Source organism: Lonchura striata, chromosome 4 (genome assembly GCF_050655825.1).
Source record: "Lonchura striata isolate lonStrDom1 chromosome 4, ASM5065582v1, whole genome shotgun sequence".
In the NCBI taxonomy this organism is placed as follows: Eukaryota; Metazoa; Chordata; class Aves; order Passeriformes; family Estrildidae; genus Lonchura; species Lonchura striata.
In genome coordinates, this window is record NC_140706.1 from 3005986 (window position 1) to 3033470 (window position 27485).

Below are 27485 nucleotides of genomic sequence, written 5' to 3' on the forward strand. Positions count from 1 at the left end.
CGTTCCTGCCACCGGACTCATCACGGAGGAGGAAACCAACACCTTGTCCTTGACCTCACGTCCTCGACCTCCGGCTATTAGCCGAGCCCTCCGCTGTGGGAAGCAATTCCTTGTGGTTTTTAAGGAACACGGGTGACGCCGGTGCCAGAATCCCTAAGTAGGAGCCAGGACTATAAATACAGGGCCAGTGCTTGGGATGAGCAGCCAAAAATCTCCCCCTGTCCCGCCATGTCCTGCAAGGCCCTGGCTCTCTGCCTCCTGGGGCTCCTGGCTCTCTCCTCCGCCTGCTACATCCAGAACTGCCCCATCGGGGGCAAACGCGCCGTGCTGGACATGGACATCAGGAAGGTAGGTCCTGGGGGGCTCGGAGCATTCCCGACCCCAGCCTTCCCTTCTCCCAACCTTCTCCCCCTCTGCTCCCCGAGCAGTGCCTGCCCTGCGGTCCCCGCAACAAGGGGCGCTGCTTCGGGCCCAACATCTGCTGCGGGGAGGAGCTGGGCTGCTACATCGGCACGTCGGACACGCTGCGCTGCCAGGAGGAAAACTTCCTGCCCACCCCCTGCGAGTCGGGACGCAAAGCCTGCGGCTCCGGAGGGAGCTGCGCCGCTCCCGGCATCTGCTGCAGCACCGGTGAGGGCGGCACGGCATCCCGGGGTTCCTGCCGCGGAGCCCTCGCAGAGCCCGGGGGGAATTCAGGGTTCTGAGAACAGCGGGAGAGGGGAGGATGCCCAAGGGATTGGCTCCGTCCCATCCGTGTGTCCATCCATCGCCCCGACAGCCAGACCACGCTCCGTGAGCTATGCAGACCCCAGGGAAGGGATCCTGGGAGAACAGGAGGGTTTGGAGCAGAGGGAAGCGGATAGCAAACAGATTTTGGGGGCTGAGCAAGTGCAGGAGCCACATTCCCTCCTGTTCTCCGTTATTCTCAAAATCCCACCCTCCTCCTTAAATTAAACTACCAGAGATGCTGCTATAAATCCTGGGAAGCATCCAGAGAATGGAGTGAGCACAAGCTCATTAAACCCCAGTGCTGGGGGGAGGTCTCTGGGGGCTGTTTCAGGGGGTCTCTGAATGTTTGGGGGATTTCTGGGGGCAGTGGTTTTGGGGGTCCCTGGGGACTGTTTTGGGGGTTCCCTGGGAGCTGGTTCAGAGGGTCCCTGGGGACTGTTTCAGGGATCTCTGGGAGCTGTTTTGGGCGTCCCTGGGGGCTGTTTTAGGGATCTCTGGAGGTTATTTTGGGGGTTCCCTGTGGGCTAGTTCAGGGATCTCTGGGAGCTGTTTCAGGGATCCCTGGGAGCTCTTTTGGGTGTTCCTGGGGGCTGTTTTGGGGGTTCCCTGGGAGCTGGTTCAGAGAGTCCCTGGGGCCTGTTTCAGGGATCTCTGAGGCCCATTTTGGGGGGGTCCCTGGGGTGCTGTCTGGTTTCACACCACACTTCCCCCTCTCTCCCCTCAGAGGGCTGTGGCACTGACTCATCCTGTGACCAGGAGATGCTGTTTGTGTAGCCCACCCCGGAGAGAATCCGCAGGATCCCGCTTCCATCGCTGTCCCAGCCCCGGGCTGTGACTCAGACTGAAGTGATGAGTTAATTAGAAATAAAACTTGGACAGAAAAACAACCCGGACAGAAATCTGTGGGTTTTGTGTGCTTGCCTGGTTGAGGTGCAGGCTCGGGAGAAGAAGACACTTTTAGGGGAAAGTGGAGGTAAAAAGTGAGGGTTTCAGGTCAATTAAATGAGGGAGGGAGGAAAGGAGGGAGAGGGACCTACAGACCATGGCTGAACCACAGCAAACTCCAGGCTCAACACTGAGCAGCCCAAAACCAGAAGTTTTAGCACAAAGCTGACAGCCTGCAAGACCCCAACAACCCAGTTGTCTTTACAATTTTATCTACACCTTCAGTATCAGGTGATGAATAAATTAAACTTGAAGGGAGGAATAAGGAGACACCAGAAATCCTGGATCATTCAAACACATTTTCTTATTCAGCCACACCAAGGGATGCGGAAAGGAGGGTTTAAAGCGTCAAATCAGGATTACAATTAACTCCTCCCCCCAACAACATAAAAAGGGAAGGTCAGTGTTTCCTACAAATTCTTTCAGCCCTTGTTTGCCTTTGGAAGCATCCAGAGGAGCTGACAGTGAGGAGCTCAGAGCCAGGCTGTGCCTTGGGACCGCTCCTGCTCCTCCCCACATGCTGCGTGTGAAGGCAGGAGGGATCCAAACACGTGGGAGGTGGGATCACAGGCACAGCAACAGGGCTGAGCCAGGCTGCTGGAGCCTCCAAGTTTCCCCTCACCCCCTTTCCCGCAGGCATTAACCCTTTGGAGGCAGCACAGCCAGACCCGTGGCCCTTCTCCAGCACTTCCGTGGCCAGTTTACACATTCAGAGGAAAGATTTGTGTTTTTTGGGGGGCTCTGGACACAAGCCAGGCCGGGAGCCCCATGCCAGGGCTGCTATGACAGCACCGTGCGCTTGACGATCCGCCCATCCTTGTCGATGGCGAAGTTGTAGTTCCGTGGGTTGTCCAGGCACTCCTCGATCCGTGCCTCCAGGTTCTCAGGGGTGATGAAGTTTTTGGCTTCCTCCTGAAGTAAAGGACAAGGATTATCCCCCTCAGGATTATCCCAGCCCGTTCCCAGAGCTCTGGCTCAAGCTCTCTCCCATCCACACGCTGTCAACACCCCCTGCAAGGTGCCGATGCTTGTGTTCCCAGCTGGCAGCTGAAAAATCTGTGGAAAACAAGCCCACGGTTTCCACATGGCTCCCTGGCAGGGAATTCTGGCAGCCTGCTTCCCAGGAGGCACCAGCTGCTCTTACCTGCAGCTGGAGAACCTCCTTCTCCTTCTCCTCCACGAAAGCCTCCATTTTCCTGGCCTGTTTCTCCGCAATCTCTAACTTCCTCCTCTTCTGCTCCTCCTCTTCTTTCCTGAGTCTCTCCTCTCTGCCAGACAGAAAGGAAAATCTGATGGATGAGGTGACACATCCATCCCCAGGAGAGCAGGAGGCTGCCCAGAGCACCCTGACTTGGCCCTCAGCAGCAAAAGGTGCAGGAACACAACAGCTGCACAGGCAGATTTCTTTAAAATGTCAGGATTTCCCAGAATCAATTAGGGTGGCAAAGGCTGTATCCTCTTGTCCTCTGCTCCCACGCTGCCAGGAAGCAGATCCTGACCCATGCTGGCTGCACCCTCCTGTCAGGACTTGTGGAGAGTGACAAGGTCTCCCTTGAGCCTCCTTTTGCCCAGGCCGAGCCCCCCCTGCTTGTCCTGGTTCCAGACCCTTCCCCAGCTTTGCTGCCTTTCCCTGGACACATTCCAGCATCTCTAAGTCCTTCCTAAATTGGGGGGCCCAGAACTGGACACAGCACTCGAGGTGTGGCCTCACCAGTGCTGAGCACAGTGGAAGAATCCCTTCCCTGGTCCTGCTGGCCACACCATTCCTGATTCAGGCCAGGAGCCACTGACCTTCTGAGCACACGGCTGGCTGGTGTCCAGCCTGCTGCCCGTCAGTCCCTGCAGGTCCCTTTCTGCCTGGCTGCTCTCCAGCCTCTCTGTCCCCAGCCTGAAGCTCTGCAGGGGTTGCTGTGCAGGACCCCACGTTTGGTCTCAACCCTCATCTCCTTGGGCTCAGCCCCTGGATCCAGCCTGGCCAGGTCCCTGCTGCCCTGCAGCAGAGCCACACTCACACCCAGCTCGGTTCATCTCCACATCTGCTCATGGTGGGCTCATCAGCAAAGACATCAAACAGGGCTGGGCCCCGATCCCTGGGGACACCTCTGGTGGCTGGGTGTGACCATTCCCCACGGGCCTGGCCATGAGCCAGTTCCTAATCCGGGAATGACCCTGCCCAAACTTTCTGTAAATACCAGGCCAGGCTCTAAGCGGGCTCGGCCCTGCCTGAGCAGAAGGCAAAGCCGGGCAGGGCGGTGCCCCCGCGCTGACCTGCGGGCCCTCTGCCGGGCGTTCTCCTCCTCGTTCCAGGCCATCAGCCGCCGGTGCTCCTCCAGCTCCTCCGCGGAGCCCTGGGCAGCCAGGCGCTCCTCCCGCTTCCTCTGCAGCACCTCGGCCCTGAACTCCGCCCTGCAGGAGCAGGGGAGGGCACTGAGCTCCCGCCCGGGCTGCGAGCACAGCGGCTTCTCCCCAGGCTGCCCCACAGCACAGCAGAGCCAGCCCCAGCACCCAGCCCCACAGCAGAGCCAGCCCCAGCACCCAGCCCCACAGCACAGCCAGCCCCACAGCAGAGCCAGCCCCAGCACCCAGCCCCACAGCACAGCCAGCCCCACAGCAGAGCCAGCCCCAGCACCCTGCCCCACAGTGCTCCCAGCCCCAGCACCCTGCCCCACAGTGCTCCCAGTGCCACCACCCTGACCCTGCTCTGCCCCACAGTGCTCCCAGCCCCAGCACCCTCACTCTCCCCTGCCCCTCCCCAGTCCAAACCCCATCCCCTTTCCCCCCCAGCACCCCAGACCCACCTGCTCGTGTTACAAACTGCCCCAGACCCCAGCCCTGCCCCTCACAGCGGCCCCAAACGGCCACAGCCCCGACACTTCCCTGCCCCACAGCCAGTCCCACAGCCCTCTCCTGTTCCACCCCAGCCCCCCAGCGCTTCATTCAGCCTCCAACCCCACACCCAGAGCCGCCCCCGACCTTCCCCTGCCCCACGGCAGCCTCACAGCCCCACTGCTGTCCCTCTGCCCCACAGCCAGTCCCTTACCCAGCCACCCCAGCCCCCCCCAGCCCCACAACCACCCCAAACCCTCCTCAGTCCCATAACTACCCCAGCCCTCTTAGCCCCCACAGCCACCCCAGCAGCCCCAGCCATCACAACCCTCCTCAGCCCCACAACCCTCCCCAGCCCCACAACCACCCCCAGCCCTCTCAGCCCCACAACCACCCCCAGCCCTCCCCAGCCCCACAACCACCCCCAGCCCTCTCAGCCCCACAACCACCCCCAGCCCTCCCCAGCCCCACAACCACCCCCAGCCCTCTCAGCCCCACAACCACCCCCAGCCCTCCCCAGCCCCACAACCATCCCCAGCCCTCTTAGCCCCACAACCCCCCAGCCCAAGCCGTGTCCGACCTTCCCCTGCCCCACACAAGCTCCGCGTCCCCCAGCCCAGCCCGGCCCCACACCCCCGTGCCGTGCCGGTACCGGAGGGCGCTGAGCACCAGCCGGTGCTGCCGGTACCGCTCCAGCACCACCAGCAGCTCCTCGGGGTCCACGGGCGGCGGCAGCTTCACCCGGCCCGCCTTGGACTTGGCGGGGGGATCGTACCGGGTCTTGCGGCCCCGCGCAGGCACCGCCCGCGGGGCCCAGGCGGGGCAGAGCCCCGGGACGAGCCCCGGGACGGGCCCCGGGAGCGGGACGGGCCCCGGGCGGCAGCGCCTCAGCGCCCGCAGCATGGCGGCGCGGGGGAGGCACGGCGCGGCGTGACGTCACACCCGCGCCGCGGGGCAGCGGGGCGTGATGGGAAATGGAGTCCGGGAGGGGAGCGGGGCGCGGAGATGGACACGGACACCCGTGGGACAGGGACAGCCAGGGGACACGAACACTCGTGGGGCAGGGACAGGGACAGCCAGGGGACACGGACACCCGTGGGGCAGGGACAGTGACAGCCAGGGGACATGGAGACTCGCGGGGCAGGGACAAGGACAGCCAGGGGACACGGACACCCGTGGGTCAGGGACAGGGACAGCCAGGGGACACGGACACTCATGGGGCAGGGACAGGGAGAGGGACAGCCAGGGGATACGGACACTTTTGGGGCATGGACAGGGACAGCCAGGGGACACGGACACCCGTGGGGAAGGGACAGGGACACCCGTGGGGAAGCGACAGAAACAGCCAGGGACACTGACACCGGCGGGGACAGGGACACCCTATACGGGACAGGAACACCCGTGGGACACATGTGGGGCAAGGGGCACTCTACACGGGACAGGGACACCCGTGGGACACGACCCCCCAAAACCGGACACCCGGGGACACGAATTCCCGGCCCCTGGACCCCAAGGAACGCGACACCCCCCACGGGCCACGGCATCCCTCTGGGGACACCGGCCCCACCCGCCGCACCGATTCCCCGTGTGACACCCCTGTCCCCGTGGCACACATGCCACCCCTCCCGCAGCCCACGCAGCCCCACGCGAGCCCCCCCTCCATCACCAGCAGTGCGCACAGATCCCCCCCAGCCCCTTTATTCCCCGCGGGGGGGTCCCGGCTCGCTCCCGCGGGGATCGGCGGCTCCGGTCAGGGGCGCAGAGCGGGCGGCTGCGGGAGAGGGGCGGGGGGGATGGGTCAGCCCCTCTCCCGAGACCCCCGGGATGGGTCAGTCCCATTCCCGGGAACCCCGGGATCGGTCAGTCCCGTTCCCCGGGACCCCCGGGATGGGTCAGTCCCATTCCCGGGAACCCCGGGATCGGTCAGCCCCTCTCCCGAGACCCCCGGGATCGGTCAGTCCTATTCCCGGGAACCCCGGGATCGGTCAGTCCCGCTCCCCGGGACCCCCGGGATCGGTCAGCCCCTCTCCCGAGACCCCCGGGATGGGTCAGTCCCATTCCCGAGACCCCCGGGATGGGTCAGTCCCATTCCCGGGACCCCCGGGATCGGTCAGCCCCTCTCCCGAGACCCCCGGGATGGGTCAGTCCCATTCCCGGGAACCCCGGGATCGGTCAGTCCCGCTCCCCGGGAACCCCGGGATCGGTCAGCCCCGCTCCCCGGGACCCCCGGGATCGGTCAGCCCCTCTCCCGAGACCCCCGGGATGGGTCAGTCCCATTCCCGGGACCCCCGGGATCGGTCAGTCCTTCTCCCGAGACCCCCGGGATGGGTCAGTCCCATTCCCGGGAACCCCGGGATCGGTCAGTCCCGCTCCCCGGGACCCCCGGGATGGGTCAGCCCCTCTCCCGAGACCCCCGGGATGGGTCAGTCCCATTCCCGGGACCCCCGGGATCGGTCAGTCCCGTTCCCGGGACCCCCGGGATCGCTCCGTCCCATTCCCGGGACCCCCGGGATCGCTCCGTCCCGTTCCCGGGACCCCTCCCTCCCCGGGACCCCCGGGATCGCTCAGTCCCTCTCCCGGGACCCCCCCGGGACCCCCAGCCCCGTTCCCGCTCACCGGCAGCGGCTCCTCCCGCCGGAGGGGACACGGGAGGGGACGGCAGCGCCCGAGAGGGGACGGGACCTGCGGGAGAAGGGGGGAAAAACTGGGAAAAAAAGCAAAAAGCCCCGGGATGGGGCGGGGGGCAGGGAATCACCCCGCGGGTGGGGGGAATTTCAGGGTGGATAAACTGCGGGGGTTTGGGGGAGGAAGGGAAATCGGTGGGGAAAATAACCACGGGAAAAGGGGATCAGCTGGGGGGAAGGATAATTCAGGGAGGGGGATAATTTAGGGGGATTATAGCTCGTGGGGTGAAATATTTGGATAATTTAGGGAGGGGATAATCTGGGGGGTTTATAGCCCGTGGGGGTGATAAATCCGGATAATTCAGGGAGGGTGATAATTTGGGATTATAACCCCTGGGGGTGATAAATCCACATAATTCAGGGAGGGTGATAATTTGGGATTATAGCCCCTGGGGGTGATAAATTCGCATAATTCAGGGAGCGGGATAATTTGGGGGGCTATAGCCGCTGGGGGTGATAAATTTGGGTAATCCAGAGAAGGTGATAATTTGGGATTATAGCTCGTGGGGGTGATAAATTCGCATAATTCAGGGAGGGGGATAATTTGGGGGGATTATAGCTCGTGGGGTGATAAATACGGATAATTCAGGGAGGGGGATAATTTGGGATTATAGCTCGTGCGGGTGATAAACCCTGAGTGGAGTTTAACCTGGGGCAGGGATAAACCCAAAATCTTGGCACGGAGATAATCGAGGGAGGGGTTTATAAACCAGGGGGGATCATTTGGGGCGGGAATAATCCAGAGCAATTAGAACCCCGGGGGCAGGGGGGGGACACAAACCCTGGGCAGGGGGACAAAACCGGGGCGGGGAATGACCCCGGGAGGGAAGGGGATGACCTGGAGGGGGTGACCCGCGGGGGACACCCTACCTGGAGGTTGGCGGGGGTCCGCAGGTCCCGCTTGCCCCCCGGGTACCAGCCGTGGGACCAGTGCTGGCCGCGGGCGCGGGGCAGGGCGCAGCTCAGCAGCAGCAGCGCCAGCAGCAGCAGCGACCCGCGGGGTGCCATGGCCGGGGGGCTGCGGGAGGGTTGAGCACCCCTGGGTGCTGCCTGAGGTGGTTTGGGTCCAGCAGAACCTCAGGGGTTGAGTGGAGAGATGGAGATCCGGAGGGGGTGAGCACACCTGGGTGGTGCTGGGGTGGGTTTGGAATGGAGATCCAGGGAGGATGAGCACCCCTGGGTGGTGCTGGGGTGGGTTTGGGATGCAGATCCAGAGGGGATGACCCAGCATCACTTTGGAGTGGATTTAGGATGGAGATCCAGAGGGGATGAGCACCCCTGAATGGTGCTGGGGTGGGTTTGGGATGCAGATCCAGGGAGGATGAGCACCCCTGGGTGATGCTGGGGTGAGTTTGGGATGCAGATCCAGAGGGGATAAAGACCCCTGGGTAGTGCTGGGGTGGGGATCCAGAAGGGATGAGCACCCCTGGGTGATGCTGGGGTGAGTTTGGGATGGAGACACAGGAGGGATGACCCAGCATCACTTTGGGGTGGGTTTGGGATGCAGATCCAGGGGGGATGAGCACCCCTGGGTGGTGCTGGGATGGGTTTAGGATGGAGATCCAGAGGGGATGAGCACTCCTGGGTAGTGCAGAGGTGAGTTTGGGATGCAGATCCAGAGGGGATAAAGACCCCTGGGTAGTGCTGGGGTGGGGATCCAGAAGGGTTGAGCACCCCTGGGTGATGCTGGGGTGAGTTTGGGATGGAGACACAGGAGGGATGACCCAGCATCACTTTGGGGTGGGTTTGGGATGCAGATCCAGAGGGGATGAGCACCTCTGGGTGCCTTTGGGGCTGGAGAAGCTGGAGAGGCTCAACACCCCGGGGTGCTGCTGGGGTTTGGATCCAGCATGGGGTTTGATTAGGGGCAAGAAGGACCCCCCACCCCCCACCCCGGGCCCAGCCTCACCTGGGCGGTGCCGGTGGTGCCGGTGGTGGCGGTGCCGGTGGTGGCGGTGCCGGTGGTGGCAGTGCTGGTGGTGCCGGTGGTGCCGGTGGTGGCAGTGCCGGTGGTGGCAGTGCTGGTGGTGGCAGTGCCGGTGGTGGCAGTGTCCAGCCGGGCAGGCTCCGCTATTTGAAGGGTTCGGTGACAGTGACGTCGGCCTGGCCACCGCTCCCACGGGGGACCGTGACCTCGCAGACGGCGTCGGCCTCCCCGTGCCAGCGTCCGGAGCCTCCTTCCCCCCAAATCCCCCCGGCACTGCCCTGAGACGCCTTTTTGGGGTCTCAGCCCCGCTGACCCCTCTGTCACCCAGGGCTGGGGACCCCCCAGAACGGGCTCATTCCCAATTTCCTGGCAGCTGGGAAAGGGATGGATCCACATTGTCCCTGTGCAGCTCCAGGGATGCTCTTGCTGAAAGGAGAGGAGCAAATTCCCCGTGCCTCAGTTTCCCTACCCCACCCCAGCCCTCATTTCCTCGGTTCAAATTTGTCACCCCCAAACTGGGGCTGGATGCTGGCAATGGCCATGGAGCCCAAAGCTCCCAGCTCAAGGGATGTGGCAGAGCTTGGGAAGGGGATTTAAGCAGGATCTGGCCCTGGAGTATCTCCAGCAGCTGCTCATCTCTCTGATATTTGCAGTTGGATGCAGGATGGGGCCGTGGCAGATGCTGTGGCAAAAGCTCAAGGCAGCTCCTGGCACCCCAAAATTTCCCAAAGCCTTCTGAGATCCTGGGAATGATGGAAAAAAAAGGGGAAAAATCTCATTAACAGCCCCAGGGAGCAGGGAGCACCCATTGGGCAGTGGGATGGAGGGACTTGTTGGGGTGGTGTGTGTTCCTCAGTGGAGCCCCCCTGTTCGAGGAGGGTCCCCATTGCTTTGGGGTCACCACATTTATTTCTGAGTGTGACTGACAGCCTTGCCCCAAAGCCTCCAAAATTTAGGAGCTGGAATTTATTAGCAATGGGGTGATGTTGGTGTGGGGATGATGGCAGCATTAAAGCAACTTTTGGGGGTGTTGTGGGTGGCTGAGGGTGTCCCCGTGCCTGTGTGCCTCCACTGAATCCCCCTGTGAACCCTGCCTGGATGGAAAAAGCTGAAAAAACTTGGATGCTCTGACTCATGGGCTGCTTTTACCCAGAATTTCCCAGATTTCAACCCCATATCCTGAGCTCAGGACATCCCTGTCAATATTCCTGGGCCCTGCCACCCACCCTGTGCTGCCCATCACTGGAGTGCAGAGAAACCCTTGGGGTGAAGCCTCTGCTCCAAACCAGTTCTCCCAGTGCCTGCAGTGGGGATGGAGCTCCCCCCATTAACCTGGGCATGGTGGCCCTGACTGCAGGAGGAACAAGGTGTTTCCTCAGGCACTGCTTCGTAAGGAAGAAAATAATAAAATCAACCATATTAACCTGCTTTTTTTCCCTAATATACAAGCGCTGCACCCCTGGTCCTCAGGATATTTCTTGACTCTTTGGGTTCTTCTTGAAAGAGAGCAGGCCTGGAGTAGGGATTTGGGAGAAATCCTTCCCTGTGAGGGTGGATTTGATTTCCCAGAGGAGCTGTGGCTGCCCCTGGATCCCTGGAAGTGCCCAAGGCCAGGCTGGACAGGGCTTGGAGCCACCTGGGATGGTGGAAGGTGTCCCTGCCATGGCAGGGGGTGGGATTGGATATTCCATGAGATCCCTTCTTCCCTAAACCATTCCCTCATGGTGTGATCTCTCAGGATGCCAGGAAAAAATCAAAAAATCATCTGACAATGCCTCCAGGAGCTGGGGATGGAGCTCACCTGCACAGAGCAGCAGCAGGGGTGCCAGGGATGGCCACTGTGATCCCCCTCAGCTCAGGGCCACCCCCCATCCCTGCTCTAAAATCCAGCTCCAAACACACAGACATTTCCTTCTGGGAGCAAAAATCCTTTTGTTTTCCTGGGGTTTTCTTTTTTTGGGGTTGAAATCCCAACATTTGGGTGCTGCTGTGTGGGAATTACAGTTTCCAAACCAGCAGTACATGGTGGCCTGACCCTGAGAGAGGAAAGTTTTTAGCTTTTGGTACAAAAATGAGGGTATTTATATATAAACACACACACAGAATGAGGTTGTTTTTTTTTTTTTTTTTCTCCTTATTTTTTTTTAAGAGCTGACCAGCAGAAAAATGTGAAACCATTTCCCTGCAGGTTTGGAAAAGCTTGTGCTGGTGGGGGGGTTGTGGTGGGGTGGGTTTGGGTTTTCAGATGAGATCCAGGATATCTTTCTTTCATTTTTTTTTTTTTTTTTAAAAAGCTTTACTCCCTCAAGAAAAAAAAAAAAAAAAAAAGATTTACAAACAAAATAACAGCCTGTATCAACTCTCCAGAAGAGAGATGGTATGACAATATTAATCCAAACATCACGCTATTTAATTCCCCAATAAAACATTGGAAAAAAAGGAGCCAACAGTATCTGCACTAACACTTTGCTACATATAAAATCTCCAGCTAATATGAAGCTTATGGTACCAACCTCTAAAACAGTTAAGATATATACACATAGGTTTTTTTTTTTGGGGGGGTATATTAACAAACAGAATATTACAAAATATTAAAGAAGGCAACTCTTCTGTCATTTGTTTCGGGGAGGGTGGGTGTGGATTTTTTTTTTTGTTCCTGTTTTTTCTCTTCACTTGAAGTTGGCGTAGTCTGAGAAGGCGTCGATGTATTCCTGCACCACCTTGTAGCAGAATTCGTACTGTTCCTGTGGGATTTGGGAGAGAATGGTGTCACAGCAGGAAAATCCACACCTGAGACAGCACCTCGTGCTTGCTCAGGTGTCCAGAGCAGGTCCCACCTCCCTGTGACCCCCAGACCCCTGCTGGGGTACTCACGGCAAAAGAAACTCTGACTTCTCCTCTGCTCTCTGAGGTTCTGCTCGGATCCCTAAAGATTCTTCTTCTAAAACCTCACCCAGCCCCACCTGCTCCATCCCTACCAATGTGCAGGGTTCCACAGCCACCCCAGGACACTTTTCCAGGTGTTTCAGCCCATTAATGTATGGACTGTGGCTGAGGAGATCTCCAAGGAGGTTCCTACATCTTCTGTCAGTGCTTAGAGGGCACTTGACGCCGTAACAAGAGGAAGGGGAGACAGCTCCCGGCCCACCTTCATGGATCATGGATCCTAGAATGGTTTGGGTTGGAAGGAACCTTAAGGATGACCTTGTTCCAACCCCCTGCCACAGGCAGGGACACCTTCCACTGTCCCAGATGGTTCCAAGCCCCATCCAACCTGGCCTTGGGCACTTCCAGGGATGATGAACCCACATCTTCCCTCACTCCCTCTTTCATGGAGAGCAAAAACCTTGAACCAAAGAGGTTGTTGCTCAACACTGAGCCCCCAGCACATTCTTGCTGAGGATCTGGTGGGGCAGGAGGCACCTACCAGTGTCTGCACCATGTGTGGCCTCTGTAGTCTTAAACTCTTGACAGTCTGAAAGACATCGAGGATCGCCTCTGCCTTCACCCTCTCCAGGACAGTGCTCAGTGCACAGAAGGTGCCTGTTCTTCCTGCTCCAGCACTGGAAAGAGAAACCAGGGGGTGGGAATCCAGGGCTTCCCTCTGGCTGCCCTGGGACTCTGGCAGGGGTCAGGAACCCCCTGGACAGAGCCCCAGAGACACTGTCTGTGATCTCTGTCCATGGAAAAGAGTTTTCAATCTTACAGGATCAATTACCAGCTCTGAGTGTTTGATATCAGTAATAATTAAGTGTGGCACGGGTGCAAAAGTAAAATTTTAGGATTCTAGATTAGGGGTCCAAAGGGGACAAGATGGAGGAAATTGGGTGTGCCTTGTCCTTTTTCTCCTTCTTCATGCCCTCCATGTCTCACTGTGGTGTTGGCATTTTTCTGTTGGTTCAGGCTGGGGACACACTGTCCAACATAGGTGACAGATATTGGCACGTTCTTGTAAATGCAGCCCAGGGAGTTTCTGGTATTTAATGTTTGTCACATCCCACTGAGGGCAGAGCCCCACACGCTGCCCTGCAGGACAGAGCTGGGCAGGGCAGCAGAACATGTGAGAGATAAACAGAATAAACAACCTGGAAACCAGCACAGACCAATTATGGCTTCTGCTTTGGCAGTGGGGCAGGAAGACAGAGACTTTCTACAATCTCGGGATCATTAATACCACGGATTCTGACAGGAGGGTTGAGGGAAAACCCCTGCTGCCTTTGCCCACAGGACAATCCCCACGTGGGAAGAGCTGGAGAACGGGAGGAGCCAGCCCTGCCCCAGCCTCTCCCAGTTTATCCAGTTTGGGATCCTGACCATCTCCCAAGCTCCTGGTGGAGCAGATCCCCTGGCAGGGGTGGCCCAGCTGCCCCAGGCAGGCTTTACCTGCAGTGCACAGTGATGGGGTGGTTGCCAGACTGCTGCTGCTGCTTCTGCACCGCTGCAATGATGTTGATCATCCCCTTCCCATCCCCGGGGATCCCAACCTCTGGCCAGCCGTGGAAGTGGAACTGCCGGATCTGTCGGCTCTTGTTTTCCTGCGGGGAGGGCACAGCTCGAGGTCAGGCAGCTGCTGAGAGATCTGTACCAAGGAACCCACGGGCTGACAAGCCCTGCAGGAAAGCTGCTTGTGGAGGAGTGGCATTCCCAGGGCAAGGAGTGGGGAATGGGGAGCAGGAGGGAGGCTTGGTGGTGGTGAGGACAGCAGAGGGGACGGTCGAGGAACGAGCAGCAGGACAGGGATGCAGGGATAAAAACCCTTTGGGACAATGGGGAGCTCATGGAGCTGAGGGAACACCAGCAGGAGCTGAGGGAACACCAGCAGGGGCTCATGGCAGTGAAAGAGGAGCAGCCAGGGGTGCAGCCAGGCTCTTACCCTGGTGTTGGTCACCAGCAGGTCCCGCACTGTGTAGCTCTCACACTCCTCCTCCTTCTTCAGCTCCACCGTGATGTCTCCGTAGGACACGGAGCCGTCGGACGGCCAGTACTGGGCACACTTCTCCTGAGGAAGCATCACAGGAGGCCACAGGGTGAGGAGGTGGGTTTGGATAGAACAATCTCCTGGCAGCTGCCCAACACCAGGGTGGGATCCCAGAGACTGCACAAACTCCCAGAATCACAGACAGGTTTGGGCTGGAAGGGACTTTAAGGGTCATCCCATTCCAAACTCCTGCTGTAAATTCATTTATTTGTCTCCCTGATCCCAGGAGCTTACCTGGCCCCTCTCCTCCAGCTCTGTCAGCATCACTATGGAGCAGGATTTCCACTCCCAGATCATCCTCCAGAAGTCCTCTATCGTGTGCTGCAGAGGCCCTTGGCTGGCGATGTAGGAATCCTTCTGGCGATAACCCTGGAATTTGGGAACAGGGTCAGTGGACCAGCAGGAGGAATCCCTTGGACACAGCTGGTCTACCCAGCTCAGTTCAATTTTGGGAGGATTATCTCCCCTACACACACCTGGCTTTCTCCATTTGGGTTTCCAGCACACCTAAGCAATATTGCAAGCTCTGAGTGCTGGAGCAGAGCTTTGCCTTAGCTCCAATACTCCAGCTACGATTTTTATTGGGGATTTTTGGAAGAAGCAAGCAAAACTAAATGGCACTAGATGATCTTTAAGGTCCCTTCCAGCCCAGACCATTTTGTGATCTGTGAAAACCAGCAGGAAGGCTGGATGACTCTGGCTCTTGCACAGCCACAAAGAGTTTTTGTTTCCAAACCCCTCAGACTCCCCTGTGCCCTCCCTGCAGACTGTGACTGCAGATGCTTCGTCATTTGGAGTTTGTCATTTAAGCAAAGTTCAGCAGAGGCAGGAAATTGAATCCTCAGCCCAAATTGCTTACGTGCCACGGGCGCTTTCTGATCTGGATGCACAACAAGGCAGCTGCTCCTGGCTGCTCCTGCAGCCACAGCAGGGACTCAGCAAAGGAGATTTCAGGGAGCAATTAATTAAGGATGTTAGAACTGGGAATAAACTGGTTTTAGTGGGCAAACCCAGCGATTGCCTTTTTTGGGGAAAAAAAAAAGAAAAAAAAAAGCCTTGTGTCATTAGGAGATGAAATCAGGAATTGGGCTGGAAAAGAACAGGGGCTGTGACTTGGCCAGCACTGGCATCACTGTGTGGAGATCAATACTCATCCGAGATGTCTCCCTGGAGTCAACAGGATTGCTCAGGAGAGGAGGATGTTCAATCACTTATCTCCCCCTCGGAGTGAGGACAGCACTTAACCTCCCTGCCCCTCCTCCTGCTGCCACCCAGACAGGTGTAATGGGATTGACCTGGCTCCTCTCCAAGGTTTTGGGATCTTGTCTTGCTCCCTGATCGAATCTGGGGGATGTTTTCTGACCAAATGGCCAGTGCTGTGTTATTCCCACGGATATGTGGATCCTTTCTCCACAGCCATCAGCAGAGCCCAGAGGGGCAGAAGTGAGCCCAGGATTTGGAGGCTCTGCTCAGGCTCTCCTCTCCCACAAGGAGCTGGATATACCTGGGGGTTTCTTGGAGAAAGAAACCAGCACCAGCTGGTGACACAAGGCAAAGTCACGTGGAGGCAGCTGTACAAAACCCATGAAAGGAGTGTTTGGGATAAATCCTTCCCAAAGGAAGCAGCACGAGGTGGTTTCCACTGGGAGAAGATGGAAAGAAGATTGGAGAAGACTCACATCAATGAAGGAAGCGTTCACATAGTCTGTGTTCTCTTCCCCTCTCTTCACTGGAATGATTACTCGGTTGAACTCATCTGGAACAGAACAAAATCACCTGAGATTTGGGATAATCTGCATGATCTTTAGCTGAGGAGTCACCAAGCCCCAGGTGGGAGACAGAGATGAGGGAAGAGGAGCACAGTGCACCTGGCTGGGACAAGGACAGTCAGCTCCACCCTCTGCCATGCCCTGGTTTGGGGCAGAAGAAGGGGATGCTGAGCTCTCCAGGGAAAGGACCTGCTCAGCACTGGATCCCTTCCCCTTGAGGCAGAGCAGAAACCAGCAGAGAGGGTCTACAGGGCTGGATGCCCATCTGTGTCCAGAGAAAATCTGAGTATCTTCAGGCACGGAGACTCCACAGCCGCCTTGGGCAACCTGTGTCAGCACCTGGTGACCCCCAGAGCCAAAAGGTGCTCCCTGATGTTCAGAGGGACCCTCCTGTGGTCAGTGTGTGCCCACAGCCCCTTGTCCTGTCCCTGGCCAGCACTGCCAAGAGCCTGGCTCTGTGCTCTCTGCACCCTCCCTGCAGGTGTTGATGGACAGGGATGAGGCCCCCAGAGCCTTCTCCTCTCCAGGCTGAGCATCCCAGCTCTCCCAGCCCTTGCTGGGAGCAGAGATGCTCCAGCCCCCGCCCTGGGCTCTCCCCAGTCTGTCCTTGTCCCTCTTGTGCTGGGGAGGCAGAGCTGGACCCAGTGCTGCAGGTGTGGCCTCAGCAGTGCTGAGCAGAGGGGCAGGATCCCCTCCCTGGACCTGCTGGAAGTGTTCTGTCTCACACAGCCCAGGCCACCACTGTCCCTTTTGTCACAAAGGCACTTGGCTGCCTCAGGCTCAGGCTGCAGTCTGTCAGGACCCCCAGGTCCTTTCCTGAAAGCTGCTTTTCCACCCAGCTGGGTGACCCCACTCCAGCCTGGTGCCTGGGCTTGTCCCTCCCCAGGGGCAGAACTTTGCCCTTTTCCTTGAACACCACAAGGTCCCTTTTTGTCCCATCTCTCCAGCCCAATTCCTGTCCCCACACCCACCAGACACTCAGCCAAAGGAGCCTTACATGGAATTATCTGAAGCACCCTGTTCTTCTTCATGTTGGCTGGCAAATTGCCCGTTCTCATCTTGTCATTCTGGATTTTGATTGAAGTGAGCTTCTGCAGGGCAAGGAGCAAAGCAGAGGGGAGTTTCAGAGCCACCCAGTGCCAGGTGATCCTGCACCCTCCCAGCAGCTCCTCCAGGACAGCAGCCACGCTGCTCACCTTGAACTCCTCTTCCAGCCCGTTGCTGCTGGTCCCTGGCACTTTGTTGTAGATCTTCTGGAGGTGGATCTCTAAGGAGGTCACCTCCAGCTCCGTGTCACCGTAGAGATAATGCTCCAGAAGTGCTTGGTATATGAACACATACTGCATCTGCAGAAGGAGTAAAAGGAAGTCTGATTCTCTCTGAAATCTTCCTTTTTAAAACTGGTCTTGCTGCTCAGAACTACACCTCCCCCTCTAACCATAAAAGCTACTTTGCTTTTATTCTGCCATGTTCCATGCCCAGTGAGCACATGCTGAGTACAAACCCACCACCTCTCTGCCCACCCTCTGAAACCCCAGAAAAGTGAGTGACAACCTTTCTGCTACCACATGGGGACTGTTTGTTTATTTAACACACCAAGCAAAGCAGATGTGACATAAAATGTTCTCCAAACCTTGAGAAAAGGAGGCTCAGGGAATCTTCTGGCTCCGCAAGATTCCCTGACACGAGGGGGCATCCAGGGGGCAGGATGAGAGGGAATGGCCTCAAGTGGTGCCAGGGGAGGGTCAGGTGGGATACTGGATAAATTTCTTCATGGAAAGAAGAAATTGCCCAGGGTTGTGGTGGAGTCCCCATCTCTGGGGGGGTTTTAAAGCCGTGTGGATGTGGCACTTGGGGACATGGGTCAGTGCTGGCCTTGGCAGTGCTGAGGGAATGGTTGGACTCTATTTTAAGGATCCTTCCCAACCTAAACGATTTAATGATTCTACAAAGTGCATTCAAAAGAGCAGGACCCCGTGAAGGACTCACTTGATGCCGCATCACCCAAAAACAAAGGAGGGATGCCACTCAACCCTCCCAGGGGCTTTGAGTGGGTGAAGGAAAGGCATGGCCAGGGGCAGGGCAGCAGCACACTCACATCTGTCTGTACCATCTGGCAGCGCTGGGCGCGGATGCGGCTGACGAAGCCGTACACGTCCACCTTCCTCTCCGTGTGCATCATGTCCAGCATGGCGTCGATGACGATGAAAGTGCCCGTGCGTCCCACCCCGGCGCTGCGGGACAAGGGGTCAGGGCAGATCTGGGAAGGAATTCTGCCCTAGGAGGGTGGGATGTTTCCCAGAGAAGCTGTGGCTGCCCCTGGATTCCTGGAAGCGCCCGATCCCAGGTTGGACAGGGCTTGGAGCAGCCCGGGGTAGTGGGAGGTGTCCCTGCCCAAGGCAGGGGGTTGGATTGGATTGTCTTCATGACCAGCACACATGAAGGGAAGACAAAGCTCTTGGAATCAGCTGCTTCCCAAGAAGGCAAGAAAAATGAACTTGGGATGGTGCAAATGTGACCATCTCTGCCTTTATCGTGGGGCTTCTCCTCATTGCAATGTGGAAGCCCCTGTGGGTCCCCCAGTGCTGCTGCTGTGTCTGAAACCACTCCAGGTGGGGCCAATCTCCTTGGCCCTTGCTCCAGGCAATCTGGCAGCTCAGTACTGCCTTCTCCCAAAGAGGGATGTTATCTTCTCATGCCAGGGCAGTGGAGAGCCAAGGGAGAGCCACCAGAGCTCACCTTGGCTCACTCAGCATGCAGCCAACCCAAATGACCCCTCCAGATGGGCTGTAACACCCTAACATCACTGATTCCAAGAACTTCCTTCAATTAATTATTTCTTTTTGCATGTCCCCATGAGGAACATCCCCGTTTAACACAGGAAAGTCAAACAAAGCTAATGAAAAAGAAAAAAAAATCCTTTTAAATAGGAGATGCTTTCCAGGTGACCCAGAGGTTGGCTGTGAGCAGGACTCACCTGCAGTGCACCACTATGGCTCCTGCATACTGGGGGTTGCAGGTCTTCACCTTCTTCAGGAATTTCAGCATCCCGATGGGGGTGAAGGGCACCCCGAAGTCGGGCCAGCTGGTGAAGTGGAACTGGGTCACCAGGCGCTGAGGCTTCTTGTTTGTGACATCTCCCACCTGCAGGGGAAAGGAGGACTCAGGTTAAGGAGAAATACTCAGGTTTCCCTTCTTCCCTCAAAATGAAGAGAGAGACGGAGCTGCAGACCTGAGATGGGGCTGGATGGCTTTAGAAGCAGCATCCACAGCTGAAAGGGCATGGGCTCAGGCTCTGGGACAAATCAGTCTCTGAAAATGTGACATTTTAACCACCCAGCACCACATCCCACATCCGAGGGCTATGAGATGCCAGCTTGTCCCTGCCTGTGGCATCCAGCCTGGCAGCAGCTGCCATATTTCATCCTCAGCAAGCCCAAACAGAAGCTCCTGCTCCATCCTTTCCCACTCTGGCCAGATCATCCTCGGATTAAAGGCAGGGGAGGAAAACAAACACATCCAGGCCATTGGAGTGAAGGATGAAGCTCAGGAGAATCCCCCTCAAAATCCAGACAGGTTTTCAGGCACCAACTCATCCCTGCCTGCCTCTGAGAGAGGCAGGAAAACAAACAGAGTGACTAAAACACCCAGAGTCTCCTTGGAGGACAAGGAAATGTGGTGACAGATGGGAAAGCAATCAAACCCAACACATACAGCGCTGGATTTTGTCTCAGCTGAGGGGATAAATCTGATTATTTTCAGGCATTAAGTGTCTGTGGGTGAGAGCAGGGACCAACACTGCTAACAGCAAGTGCTGGAGTACTGCAGGATGGAATTTCAGCCTTGGCATCCCTCAGCTTCCCTGCTCTCAGCACAGCCACGCTGGTACCACTGGGAACAGGCTCTTGGGAGGAATAAATTCTTAAAAACTCTGGTTAAAAATGGGTGCTGGGGGTCATTTCATCCCAACTTTGCTCTCACAGAGCTTTGGAGGACTTGAGCCAACACCTTTGGGATGCCCAGTGTGGAGAAGGGAGGGCTGGGATGGGGCAGGAAGGGATGGGGGAGGTGATCCCTGGCACCTGCTGGATGCAGAACTTGCGCACGGTGTAATCCACCAGCACGGTCACGTCCTCCACGGAGACTCGGATGTTCCCGTAGGTCCAGCAGCCCTGATCTGGCCAGTACTGAGCACATTTACACTGTGGGGGGAGAAAAGAGGGGCAGGTGAGTTCTGGACACCCTCACAAGGCTGGGGATGGCTCCAGGACACACCCATAAACACAGGATGAGCCCCAAACCCAAAATCTTCCAGAACACACCTCTTTCCTCTCCTTCAGGTTGGTCACCATGACAATTGTCGCTGTGTTTTGCTCCCAAATCATCCTCCAGAAATCATTCACTGTTTCTTCCTTTGGTCCTGAGGGGAAGGTAAAACAAAAAGTCCTCTTTGGGATCAACCTCTCACAATTTGGGGCCGAAACCCAGCGTGTGAGGTCGCACGTCACGGATGATCCAACACATTTTTTGCCAACAGGTCACAGGAGGTTGCTGTGGTGTCTGGGCATGCCTGATCCAAGGAATAATCCCATCACACAATAGCTGGAATTTCTGGACTTGTTTCATGGTCAGGAATCCCATATTTAGCTCAAGATGGGGAAACCAGACAAACACAGCATGGAGTTGCCCAAGGTCACCCAGGGAAATCGTGGCTGTCCCAAAGTCTGCAGAAGTCCTGCCCTGGGATTTTGGGTTTCAGCCATGGGATCCCATTTCAGTGTGGCACAGGAATAGTTCCCTGCTGCCTGCCAGACACAAAGCTAACTCAGCCTACACTCCCTTGCCAAGCCTGAGGCTCAGGGTGAGCCAAGAGAACAGCAGAGCCAAAGCTTAACCTGAGCCTGGAAGTGCTGACAGACCTGATCCAGCCTCCTGCTCCAGCCAGAGCCAGGGAAACCTGCCAGGAATGCCCCGACCCACTGGCAAAAGCTGAGAGGAAATACAAAACACTCCCATGGGCAGGTAACATCCTGTTGCTGACACAATCCCCACCCTGTGAGTGGGAAGTTTGGTTTTAGAGATGTGTTTGGACTTCTGAAGATCATAAGGACATTTCTCTCCATCCCATCCCTGGGAGAGTTCAAGGGAGCTTGGAGCAATATGGGATAGTGGGAGGTGTCCCTGTCCATGGCAGTGGGGTGGAATGAGATGAGCTTTGAGGTCTTTTCCAGCCCAAACCATTCCATGATTCTGTGATTTGGGGAATTTAATTAAGCAGCTCCCTGGAAGAATTTCCAGAGGTCAGAACCCCCTCCAGCAATGGGATTGCACAGGTAGGACTTCTCTCTGCCCACCAAGACATCCAGCACTGCTCTTTGACTGGGAAAATAATTTTGGGAACAATCTGTGAAGCAGCCAGGCCTCCTTTTAACCAGGGGAGCCCTGCAAGGTGCTGTGCTGTAGGCAGAGGGCACAGCTCCACTGAGCAGAGGGACCCAGCCCAGCTGCCCCAAAAAGAGCAATGGGAATAGTCAAAAACTTACCTTGTGCAGCAATGAACTTGTTTTTCTCTTGGTACCCCTACAAGAAAAGAAGAAAAAGGAAGATAAATTAATGTTTCTCTAACATAAAAGTAATGAGATGCATTTACTTCAGGAACAGAGCTGGCATCTGCTCTGCTGCTCATTCTCCCTTGTGCAGACAAGGGGCTGCTGCCTCTGAGGGGAGAAATCAGCTCAAAGATGGGCTGAAATAATTGAAAATCCTTGTGCAAAGGGCTGTTTTCCCACAGGAACACTCCCCATGCTCACATAAAGCAGGAATGACCCCACTTGCTGGCACGAGGCACTGATGAAGTGGTACCTGACAGCCCTTCCACTGACCCTGCATCCAGAGCATCACGTGGAAATCAGCACTGATCCTTGGAAGAGGGGCTGTAGAACTCACAGGGATTGATTTTGTGTATTTGATTTACTGGGGAGGGAAGGAAAAAGCTCTTTTGAGTCTTGCTTTGCTTGATGTGCCTGCATCTCTCACATGATCCTTCCAGCTGATTGGAGCCACACGGTGACAGCCACAAAGGACCCATCTCCTCCCAGGGGCAGAGCAGGGAAATGCTGCTCCCATTTCAGCTGGATTCCTTCATTTCTTCTCCATCCCCTTCCCACATCCAGCCCTGCAAGCTGGGAAGCACTGATGACCAACTGGCCACACTCTTCCAAGGATTTAAAACTGTGTGGATGTGGCACTTGGGGACATGGCTTAGTGGTGGCCTGGCAGTGCTGGGGGACTTGTGGGTCTTAGAGGGCTTGTCCAGCCTCAAAGATTGTGTGATTCTTCAGCTGTTTGTTGCTCAGAAATGCCCAGCTCCAGCAGGAATGGTTCCCCAGCACTCTCCAAAGCAGCCTGCCTGGCTTTGCTCCTGGCAGGGATTTCCCCTTCATGTCGCAAAACTCACATTAATGAAGGAGGCGTTGATGTAGTCGGAGTCGGGGACCCCTTCCACAGGAGTCAGGTGAACCCTGGAATGATCATCTGGAGGGAAATTAAAACTCTGCATTAAAGACAACCCCCTCCACTCTGCTGGTACCTGGCATAGTGAGAATCCAGGAGCTGGAGTGGAGCCCACCCTCCTGGCTCTGCTGCAAAAACACCTTTATGCCCCCAAATTCCTCTTGTTTAAACCCAGAGAGGCCCTAGATCTTGTCCAAGGTAGTTTTTTTTCTACACAGTGCATATCTGAGGACACTCCAAGCATCCCACTGCCCAGTGCCCCCAGGCAAGAGTTGTCCCTTCTGGCATTTCCCAAACCTTTCACTCTGCACGGCCTCCTGGCCGCTGAGGGCTCCATGGACCTTCTCCTCACAGGTATCCAAAGCTAAAGCAGACACAGCCACCCACCTGGGAGGTGAAATGCCCTCATCTGTGCCCTTGCCCATCCCAAAACCAGGAATGGGGAGTGCTAGCAGGAGTCCCTGAGTGTTTCCCCCCCGTCTAACCAGCTCTGACACGTACAGGGCAAAATGTTCACATATCTGTTCTTCTCCTTGTTCTCCTCCTTGGAAGCAGCTTCACACGTGGCCTGTATGGGACACGCTGGGAGAGCCTGAAATGGCAGCAGAAAAAGGGTTTTCCATGATGTTTTCATGGCACAGCAGGAACAATGTGCTGGACAATGCCACCACTGAGCATCCTGTCCCTCTGGACGTGTCCCCACCACCCACACCCCTCACCTCCACCCCAGCAGCAACTCTCAAAGTGACCATTTAAATAGCTGGGCTGGACCAGAGAGAGGCAATCGCCTTGGAAAGATGAGGAAAAGGATCTGGAATCTCTTGCTCCATGGACACGAGGTGGCAGCAAAGCCTCCAGCTCCGAACCCACCCGGCAGCACCAAGGAGCTCATTCCTGATTCCTGTCCACGGAGCCTCCTGTGAGATTCCCTCATTAACAGCGCTGCTAATTGTGACCTGATTAAGCCCCCACCTCCCCAGCCCACCCAGTGATGGCAGGAGCAGCCCCAGGGGGTCTTTGGTGGGGTGACAGGGGACACTGTCCCTGGGTTTCCCAGTGGATCACTGTTATTCCACATCCTCTTTGGACAGCAAAGAATGTTCTGGAGGTATCCACCATCCCTTCCTCCAGCTGACAGGATGGCAGGAAGTGTCCAGGGCAATCAGGTATTTATAACCCTAAAAATCTCCCTCCCTGGGCATTCATTGCACCTATTTGGTTTCATCACAGCATGGCCAGCAAAGGGATCAAATTTTGTAGCAGCTGGACGAAGCAGAGTGGCTTTTTTTTAATCTTCTCCTATCAGGGCTTGGACCTGGGCTGGGAGCACAGGTCTGATGAGGAGCAGCTGAGGGAGCTGGGAAGGGGCTCAGCCTGGAGAAAAGGAGGTTCAGGAGGGACCTTGTGGCTCTGCACAGCTCCTGACAGGAGGGGACAGCCGGGGGGTCGGGCTCTGCTCCAGGGAACAGGGACAGGAGGAGAGGGAACAGCCTCAGGCTGGGCCAGGGGAGGTTCAGATTGGATATTTAGGAAAATATTTTCACAGAAAGAGTTGTCCAGCCCCAGCACAGGCTGCCTAGGGCAGTGGCAGAGTCACCATCCTTGAAAGTGTTAAAAAAAAAAAGTGTAGATGTGGCACTTGGGGACATGGTTTAGTGGTGGTATTGGCAGTGCTGGGTTAATGGTTGGACTCAATAATCTTAAAAGGGCTTTTCCAACCTTAATGAATCTATTCTAATTCTATTCTATTCTATTCTATTCTATTCTATTCTATTCTATTCTATTCTATTCTATTCTATTCTATTCTATTCTATTCTATTCTATTCCACTCTATTCCATTCCACTCTATTCCATTCCATTCCATATTCTATTCTATTTTTGTATATTCACAAGGCAAAACAGACCCGTTGTCACAAGCTGCAAAGCTCAGCAATGTCCAGAAGAGGTTGCAGCCATCCCTGAAGAAATGCTGTGGGCTTGTGGGACAAGCCCAATACCTGAACTCCTCACAGCTGAAGGCCAGCCTTTGTCCCATACTCTGTCACCATTGTGTTTCAGGGTCAGCAGCTCGCTGAAAGAAGATGGGCTCATTGCTGTTTCTCTGTCCAAGCTTTTTTTTTTTTTGTTTGTTTGTGGATTTAAGACCATGAAGACTGGGAGGTGGGGAGGCAGAGCTTGGGAAGCAACCAGCAAGCAGGTGAGCTCTGGATGACCCCAAGACCCAGCAAAACCTAACTCTGAAGAGATGCTTGCTAGAAACTGAGCGAGCACGGGGGCGGACGGCTTATCAGAGACTCCAAGGACAGAATCAACCCTTCCGTAAGAAACCCCCCAAAAAGCAGATCCTAAACCCCACGCTGAGGGCAGCCTGTGGGATTTGGGGGCAGCAGCAGAGGCACTCACGTTGAACTCCTCCCGGAAGAGCTTGTTGTCGTCGGCCATGCGCCGGTTGATCTCCTCCTCCAGCTTGTCCACGGGCAGCGGGGGGTACTTGCGGTTGGTGCTGGGGGAGCGGGCGAGCAGGGGCATACTCTGGGGCTCTGCAATGACACCCGGGGGGTCACAGGGGCCACCAGCTGTCCCCCGTGGCCAGCAGCGCCAGGGGAAGCACGGGGACCCCACGTGTCGCTGTTTTGTCCCCATGTGTCCTGTTTTTGTGCGCAGAACGGTTCGGGTTGGAGGGGAGCTTAAAGAGCTTCTTGCTCCCACAGCTTCCACCAGAGCAGGCTGCTCTGAGCAAGGTGGCACCTGGATTGTGGCAGCAGGGCCAGGGCAGTGCCTGTGCCCTGTGCTGGCATTGCTGGGGCAGCATCTCCAGTCCTGGGGAAACTTCTGGGCCTCTCACAACAAGATTTTGAGGGTGTCCAGAGAAGGGAATGGACATGGGGAAGGGGCTGGAGCACCAGGAGAGGCTGAGGGAGCTGGGAAGGGGCTCAGCCTGGAGAAAAGGAGGCTCAGGAGGGACCTTGTGGCTCTGCACAGCTCCTGACAGGAGGGGACAGCCGGGGGGTCGGGCTCTGCTCCAGGGAACAGGGACAGGAGGAGAGGAAACAGCCTCAGGCTGGGCCAGGGGAGGCTCAGGTTGGATATTTGTCAAAATTTCTTCATGGAAAGGGGTTGTTCAGCCCAAGCACAGCTGCCCAGGGCAGTGTTGGAATCCCCATCCCTAGAGGGATTTAAAAGCTGTGTGGATGTGGCCCTTGTGGACATGGGTCAGTGGTGGCCTTGGCAGGGCTGGGGGAATGGCTGGATTGAATGATCTTAAAGGACTTTTCCAATCCCAAAAAATCAGTGATCCTACAATGGTTAACACTCTGATCTACACTCTCCCAGAGGCAGGACAGGGCACTGAGGACCAAGTCAATGCTGGGGTCGGAGACCACCTGGCTCAGAATTCCAGCTTCTCCCTCTCTCCCATGGAAAGTCAGGCACCACCACTGTGAAACACTTCCCAGGAGGGCACAGCAAAGGCTGAGCTGCTGCTTGTGCTGCTCAGCAGAGCCCAGAAAGGCCATGGGAGGGTTACACCAACACAGCTGAGCGTTTATGAACTTCACACCTCCGTTTACAGCGATGTAAGACGGCAGGGAAGGCCTCAGCAGCCAACATAAAATCAAAAAGGTGATGAATTCCAGTTAGTGCTTCTCAGAAGGTGTTTGGTTTATGTGGAAGCAGTGCTGAAAAAGCATCTGAACTGAGTTTAAGAGGTCTCTTCAGATCTTAATCAGTGCCTACACATGGATGGAGATGCCCAACTTCAGACCCCACCATGTCAGCTCTGGCTCACAGCTCAGGGGCAGAAGAATTCAGACATTACACAAAGCTTTAAAATTGCATGTTTAGGAGGTACAAAAATGTTTTTATAATGAAAATAGGTGTATTCCCTGTATTCTCCTGGAAATCTTAGTTTGGTGTCCAGAATTAGTTTGAAGATCTGAGTTTTAATCAGAGACCATCCTAATCTGAAAGAGCAGAAGAATGTTTAATTATTCCCCAGAGATGTGGTTTTTTTTTTTCAAAAAAGGTTCTCATTTGAGTCAAAGAAACACTGTGTAAAATCAAGAGGAATGTGAGCAGTGATTTTGGAAGTGATCACCCATTTTAATATCAACCCCTTGAGGGCAAACACTGTGGAATGAAAGCTGGGAAATAAACCTTCATTCTACGAAAGTCTGCCAAAACCATGGAAAACATGGAACAAAGGAGGTCAGGAAATAACAAAAACAGCAACACAACAGGAATTAAAAAAATATCTGCCTACAAACATAGGAGGTGGGAGAGACCAGGTGGACTCACCTGTGTCGTCCGTGCGGCCGTTGGACAGACGGAAGGAGTTGGAGTGGCTCCCTGCCTGCTTGTATTTCTTGAACCTGCCAGGGAGAATTGGGGTGGAAAAGTCAGTAAATATCCACCAGGAAACCCAGTTTCCCTCCTAGATAAGACCTAAGTAACAATGAATATTGACAAAAGGAGTAGGACACTAAAAGTGAGCAATATTCTGAAATTCTCCAAAAGAAAGTTATTGGTTCAGATTTTACCGATTTTTTACTTTGATCTAACAGCAGAAAAAAAAAATAAAAAGAGCAGAAAAAACTTCTGGAAGTAGCAATATCTCACTCCTTCCTTATGATGGGGGAGAACTCTTTATCTAGTTTGCTCAAAGGATATATGCAAGACAAGTTTGATCCAGCTGCCTATTACTGTGTGAAAAAGAACAACAAATGATGTGGAGAAGGTCAAACAGGAATGCAAGGATGATTTTGATAACAGCACACTGACAACTTACTACAGGTGAGAATTTATGAACATAATCATAAATAACCATTTAGAAGCACCCAAAAAGCTTTCCCTTTTTTTTTTTTTGGCCACGCTTTTCCAAGGCTTTATGAATGAGCTGGTGGGTCCAGGAGACTGCAGGACCTCTGAAATCCTGCCTGTGAGCAGAGCTGTCCACTGAGCACATCTGGAACAGCTGCAGGAGCCCAGGGAGAGGTGGAAGGCAGGAGAAGCTGGAAGGGTGCTCTTTACAGAGGACACCCCAAGGAGTCCCTGCTCCCTGGGCTGACCCAGCAGAGCACATAAAGCCCAGGTTGATCTGTCCTGCAGCAAATCCC

General features: G+C 55.7%; 4 protein-coding genes across 10 annotated transcripts in view; 1 reads left to right on the forward strand and 3 right to left on the reverse strand.

Annotated features, from left to right (window-relative positions):
- Positions 1–188: 188 nt before the first annotated feature.
- Positions 189–1616, forward strand: LOC110473283 (neurophysin 1). Its single transcript, XM_021535654.3, has 3 exons — positions 189–348; positions 429–630; positions 1454–1616. Exons 1-3 carry the CDS (start codon positions 229–231, stop codon positions 1501–1503), a joined length of 372 nt encoding a protein of 123 aa, XP_021391329.1. The 5' UTR covers positions 189–228; the 3' UTR covers positions 1504–1616.
- Positions 1617–1960: 344 nt separating this feature from the next.
- On the reverse strand, positions 1961–5411 carry MRPS26 (mitochondrial ribosomal protein S26). Its single transcript, XM_021535773.3, has 4 exons — positions 5153–5411; positions 3943–4080; positions 2819–2942; positions 1961–2586 (listed from the first exon to the last, which is right to left on the reverse strand). The coding sequence occupies exons 1-4, from the start codon at positions 5401–5403 to the stop codon at positions 2455–2457; spliced, it is 645 nt and encodes a 214-aa protein (XP_021391448.3). The 5' UTR covers positions 5404–5411; the 3' UTR covers positions 1961–2454.
- A 140-nt stretch (positions 5412–5551) lies between these two features.
- Positions 5552–11354, reverse strand: LOC146767488 (progonadoliberin-2). 2 transcript variants are annotated; one of them, XM_085577468.1, is made up of 4 exons: positions 9094–11354; positions 8055–8202; positions 7117–7182; positions 5552–6271 (listed from the first exon to the last, which is right to left on the reverse strand). In XM_085577468.1, the coding sequence occupies exons 2-4, from the start codon at positions 8190–8192 to the stop codon at positions 6251–6253; spliced, it is 225 nt and encodes a 74-aa protein (XP_085433594.1). In that variant the 5' UTR covers positions 8193–8202; positions 9094–11354; the 3' UTR covers positions 5552–6250. The 2 variants fall into 2 exon arrangements, with proteins under 2 accessions (XP_085433594.1, XP_085433593.1); XM_085577467.1 differs by lacking the exon at positions 9094–11354 and having other exon boundaries at positions 8055–9083.
- A 149-nt stretch (positions 11355–11503) lies between these two features.
- The window catches only part of PTPRA (protein tyrosine phosphatase receptor type A), a 119739-nt gene continuing 103757 nt past the window's right edge, over positions 11504–27485 (reverse strand). For all 6 annotated transcript variants that reach the window (XM_085577464.1, XM_077782690.2, XM_077782689.2 and 3 more), the window contains 17 exons: positions 26668–26741; positions 24775–24911; positions 22873–22963; positions 22316–22392; positions 21402–21438; positions 20181–20278; positions 19941–20060; positions 18836–19002; positions 17957–18092; positions 17055–17204; positions 16856–16949; positions 15769–15845; positions 14324–14458; positions 13985–14110; positions 13495–13646; positions 12539–12674; positions 11504–11855 (listed from right to left, as the gene is read on the reverse strand). In XM_085577464.1, coding sequence (XP_085433590.1) covers positions 11781–11855; positions 12539–12674; positions 13495–13646; positions 13985–14110; positions 14324–14458; positions 15769–15845; positions 16856–16949; positions 17055–17204; positions 17957–18092; positions 18836–19002; positions 19941–20060; positions 20181–20278; positions 21402–21438; positions 22316–22392; positions 22873–22963; positions 24775–24911; positions 26668–26741 — 1882 coding nt within the window. In that variant the 3' untranslated portion in view covers positions 11504–11780. The remainder of the gene's footprint in view (positions 11856–12538; positions 12675–13494; positions 13647–13984; positions 14111–14323; positions 14459–15768; positions 15846–16855; positions 16950–17054; positions 17205–17956; positions 18093–18835; positions 19003–19940; positions 20061–20180; positions 20279–21401; positions 21439–22315; positions 22393–22872; positions 22964–24774; positions 24912–26667; positions 26742–27485) is intronic.

Bases quoted from the DNA above. Each gene is read 5' to 3' on its own strand.
- LOC110473283 (XM_021535654.3), top strand. From the start codon at position 229: ATGTCCTGCAAGGCCCTGGCTCTCTGCCTCCTGGGGCTCCTGGCTCTC. The intron at 349-428 runs GTAGGTCCTGGG...CTCCCCGAGCAG, and splicing joins TGGACATGGACATCAGGAAG to TGCCTGCCCTGCGGTCCCCG. The intron at 631-1,453 runs GTGAGGGCGGCA...CTCTCCCCTCAG, and splicing joins CGGCATCTGCTGCAGCACCG to AGGGCTGTGGCACTGACTCA.
- MRPS26 (XM_021535773.3), bottom strand. From the start codon at position 5,403: ATGCTGCGGGCGCTGAGGCGCTGCCGCCCGGGGCCCGTCCCGCTCCCG. The intron at 2,943-3,942 runs GTCAGCGCGGGG...TCTGTCTGGCAG, and splicing joins GCCCGGCAGAGGGCCCGCAG to AGAGGAGAGACTCAGGAAAG. The intron at 2,587-2,818 runs GTAAGAGCAGCT...CCTTTACTTCAG, and splicing joins AGGAGGTTCTCCAGCTGCAG to GAGGAAGCCAAAAACTTCAT.
- LOC146767488 (XM_085577468.1), bottom strand. From the start codon at position 8,192: ATGGCACCCCGCGGGTCGCTGCTGCTGCTGGCGCTGCTGCTGCTGAGC. The intron at 7,183-8,054 runs GTAGGGTGTCCC...CTTCTCCCGCAG, and splicing joins GGACCCCCGCCAACCTCCAG to GTCCCGTCCCCTCTCGGGCG. The intron at 6,272-7,116 runs GTGAGCGGGAAC...CCTCTCCCGCAG, and splicing joins GGCGGGAGGAGCCGCTGCCG to CCGCCCGCTCTGCGCCCCTG.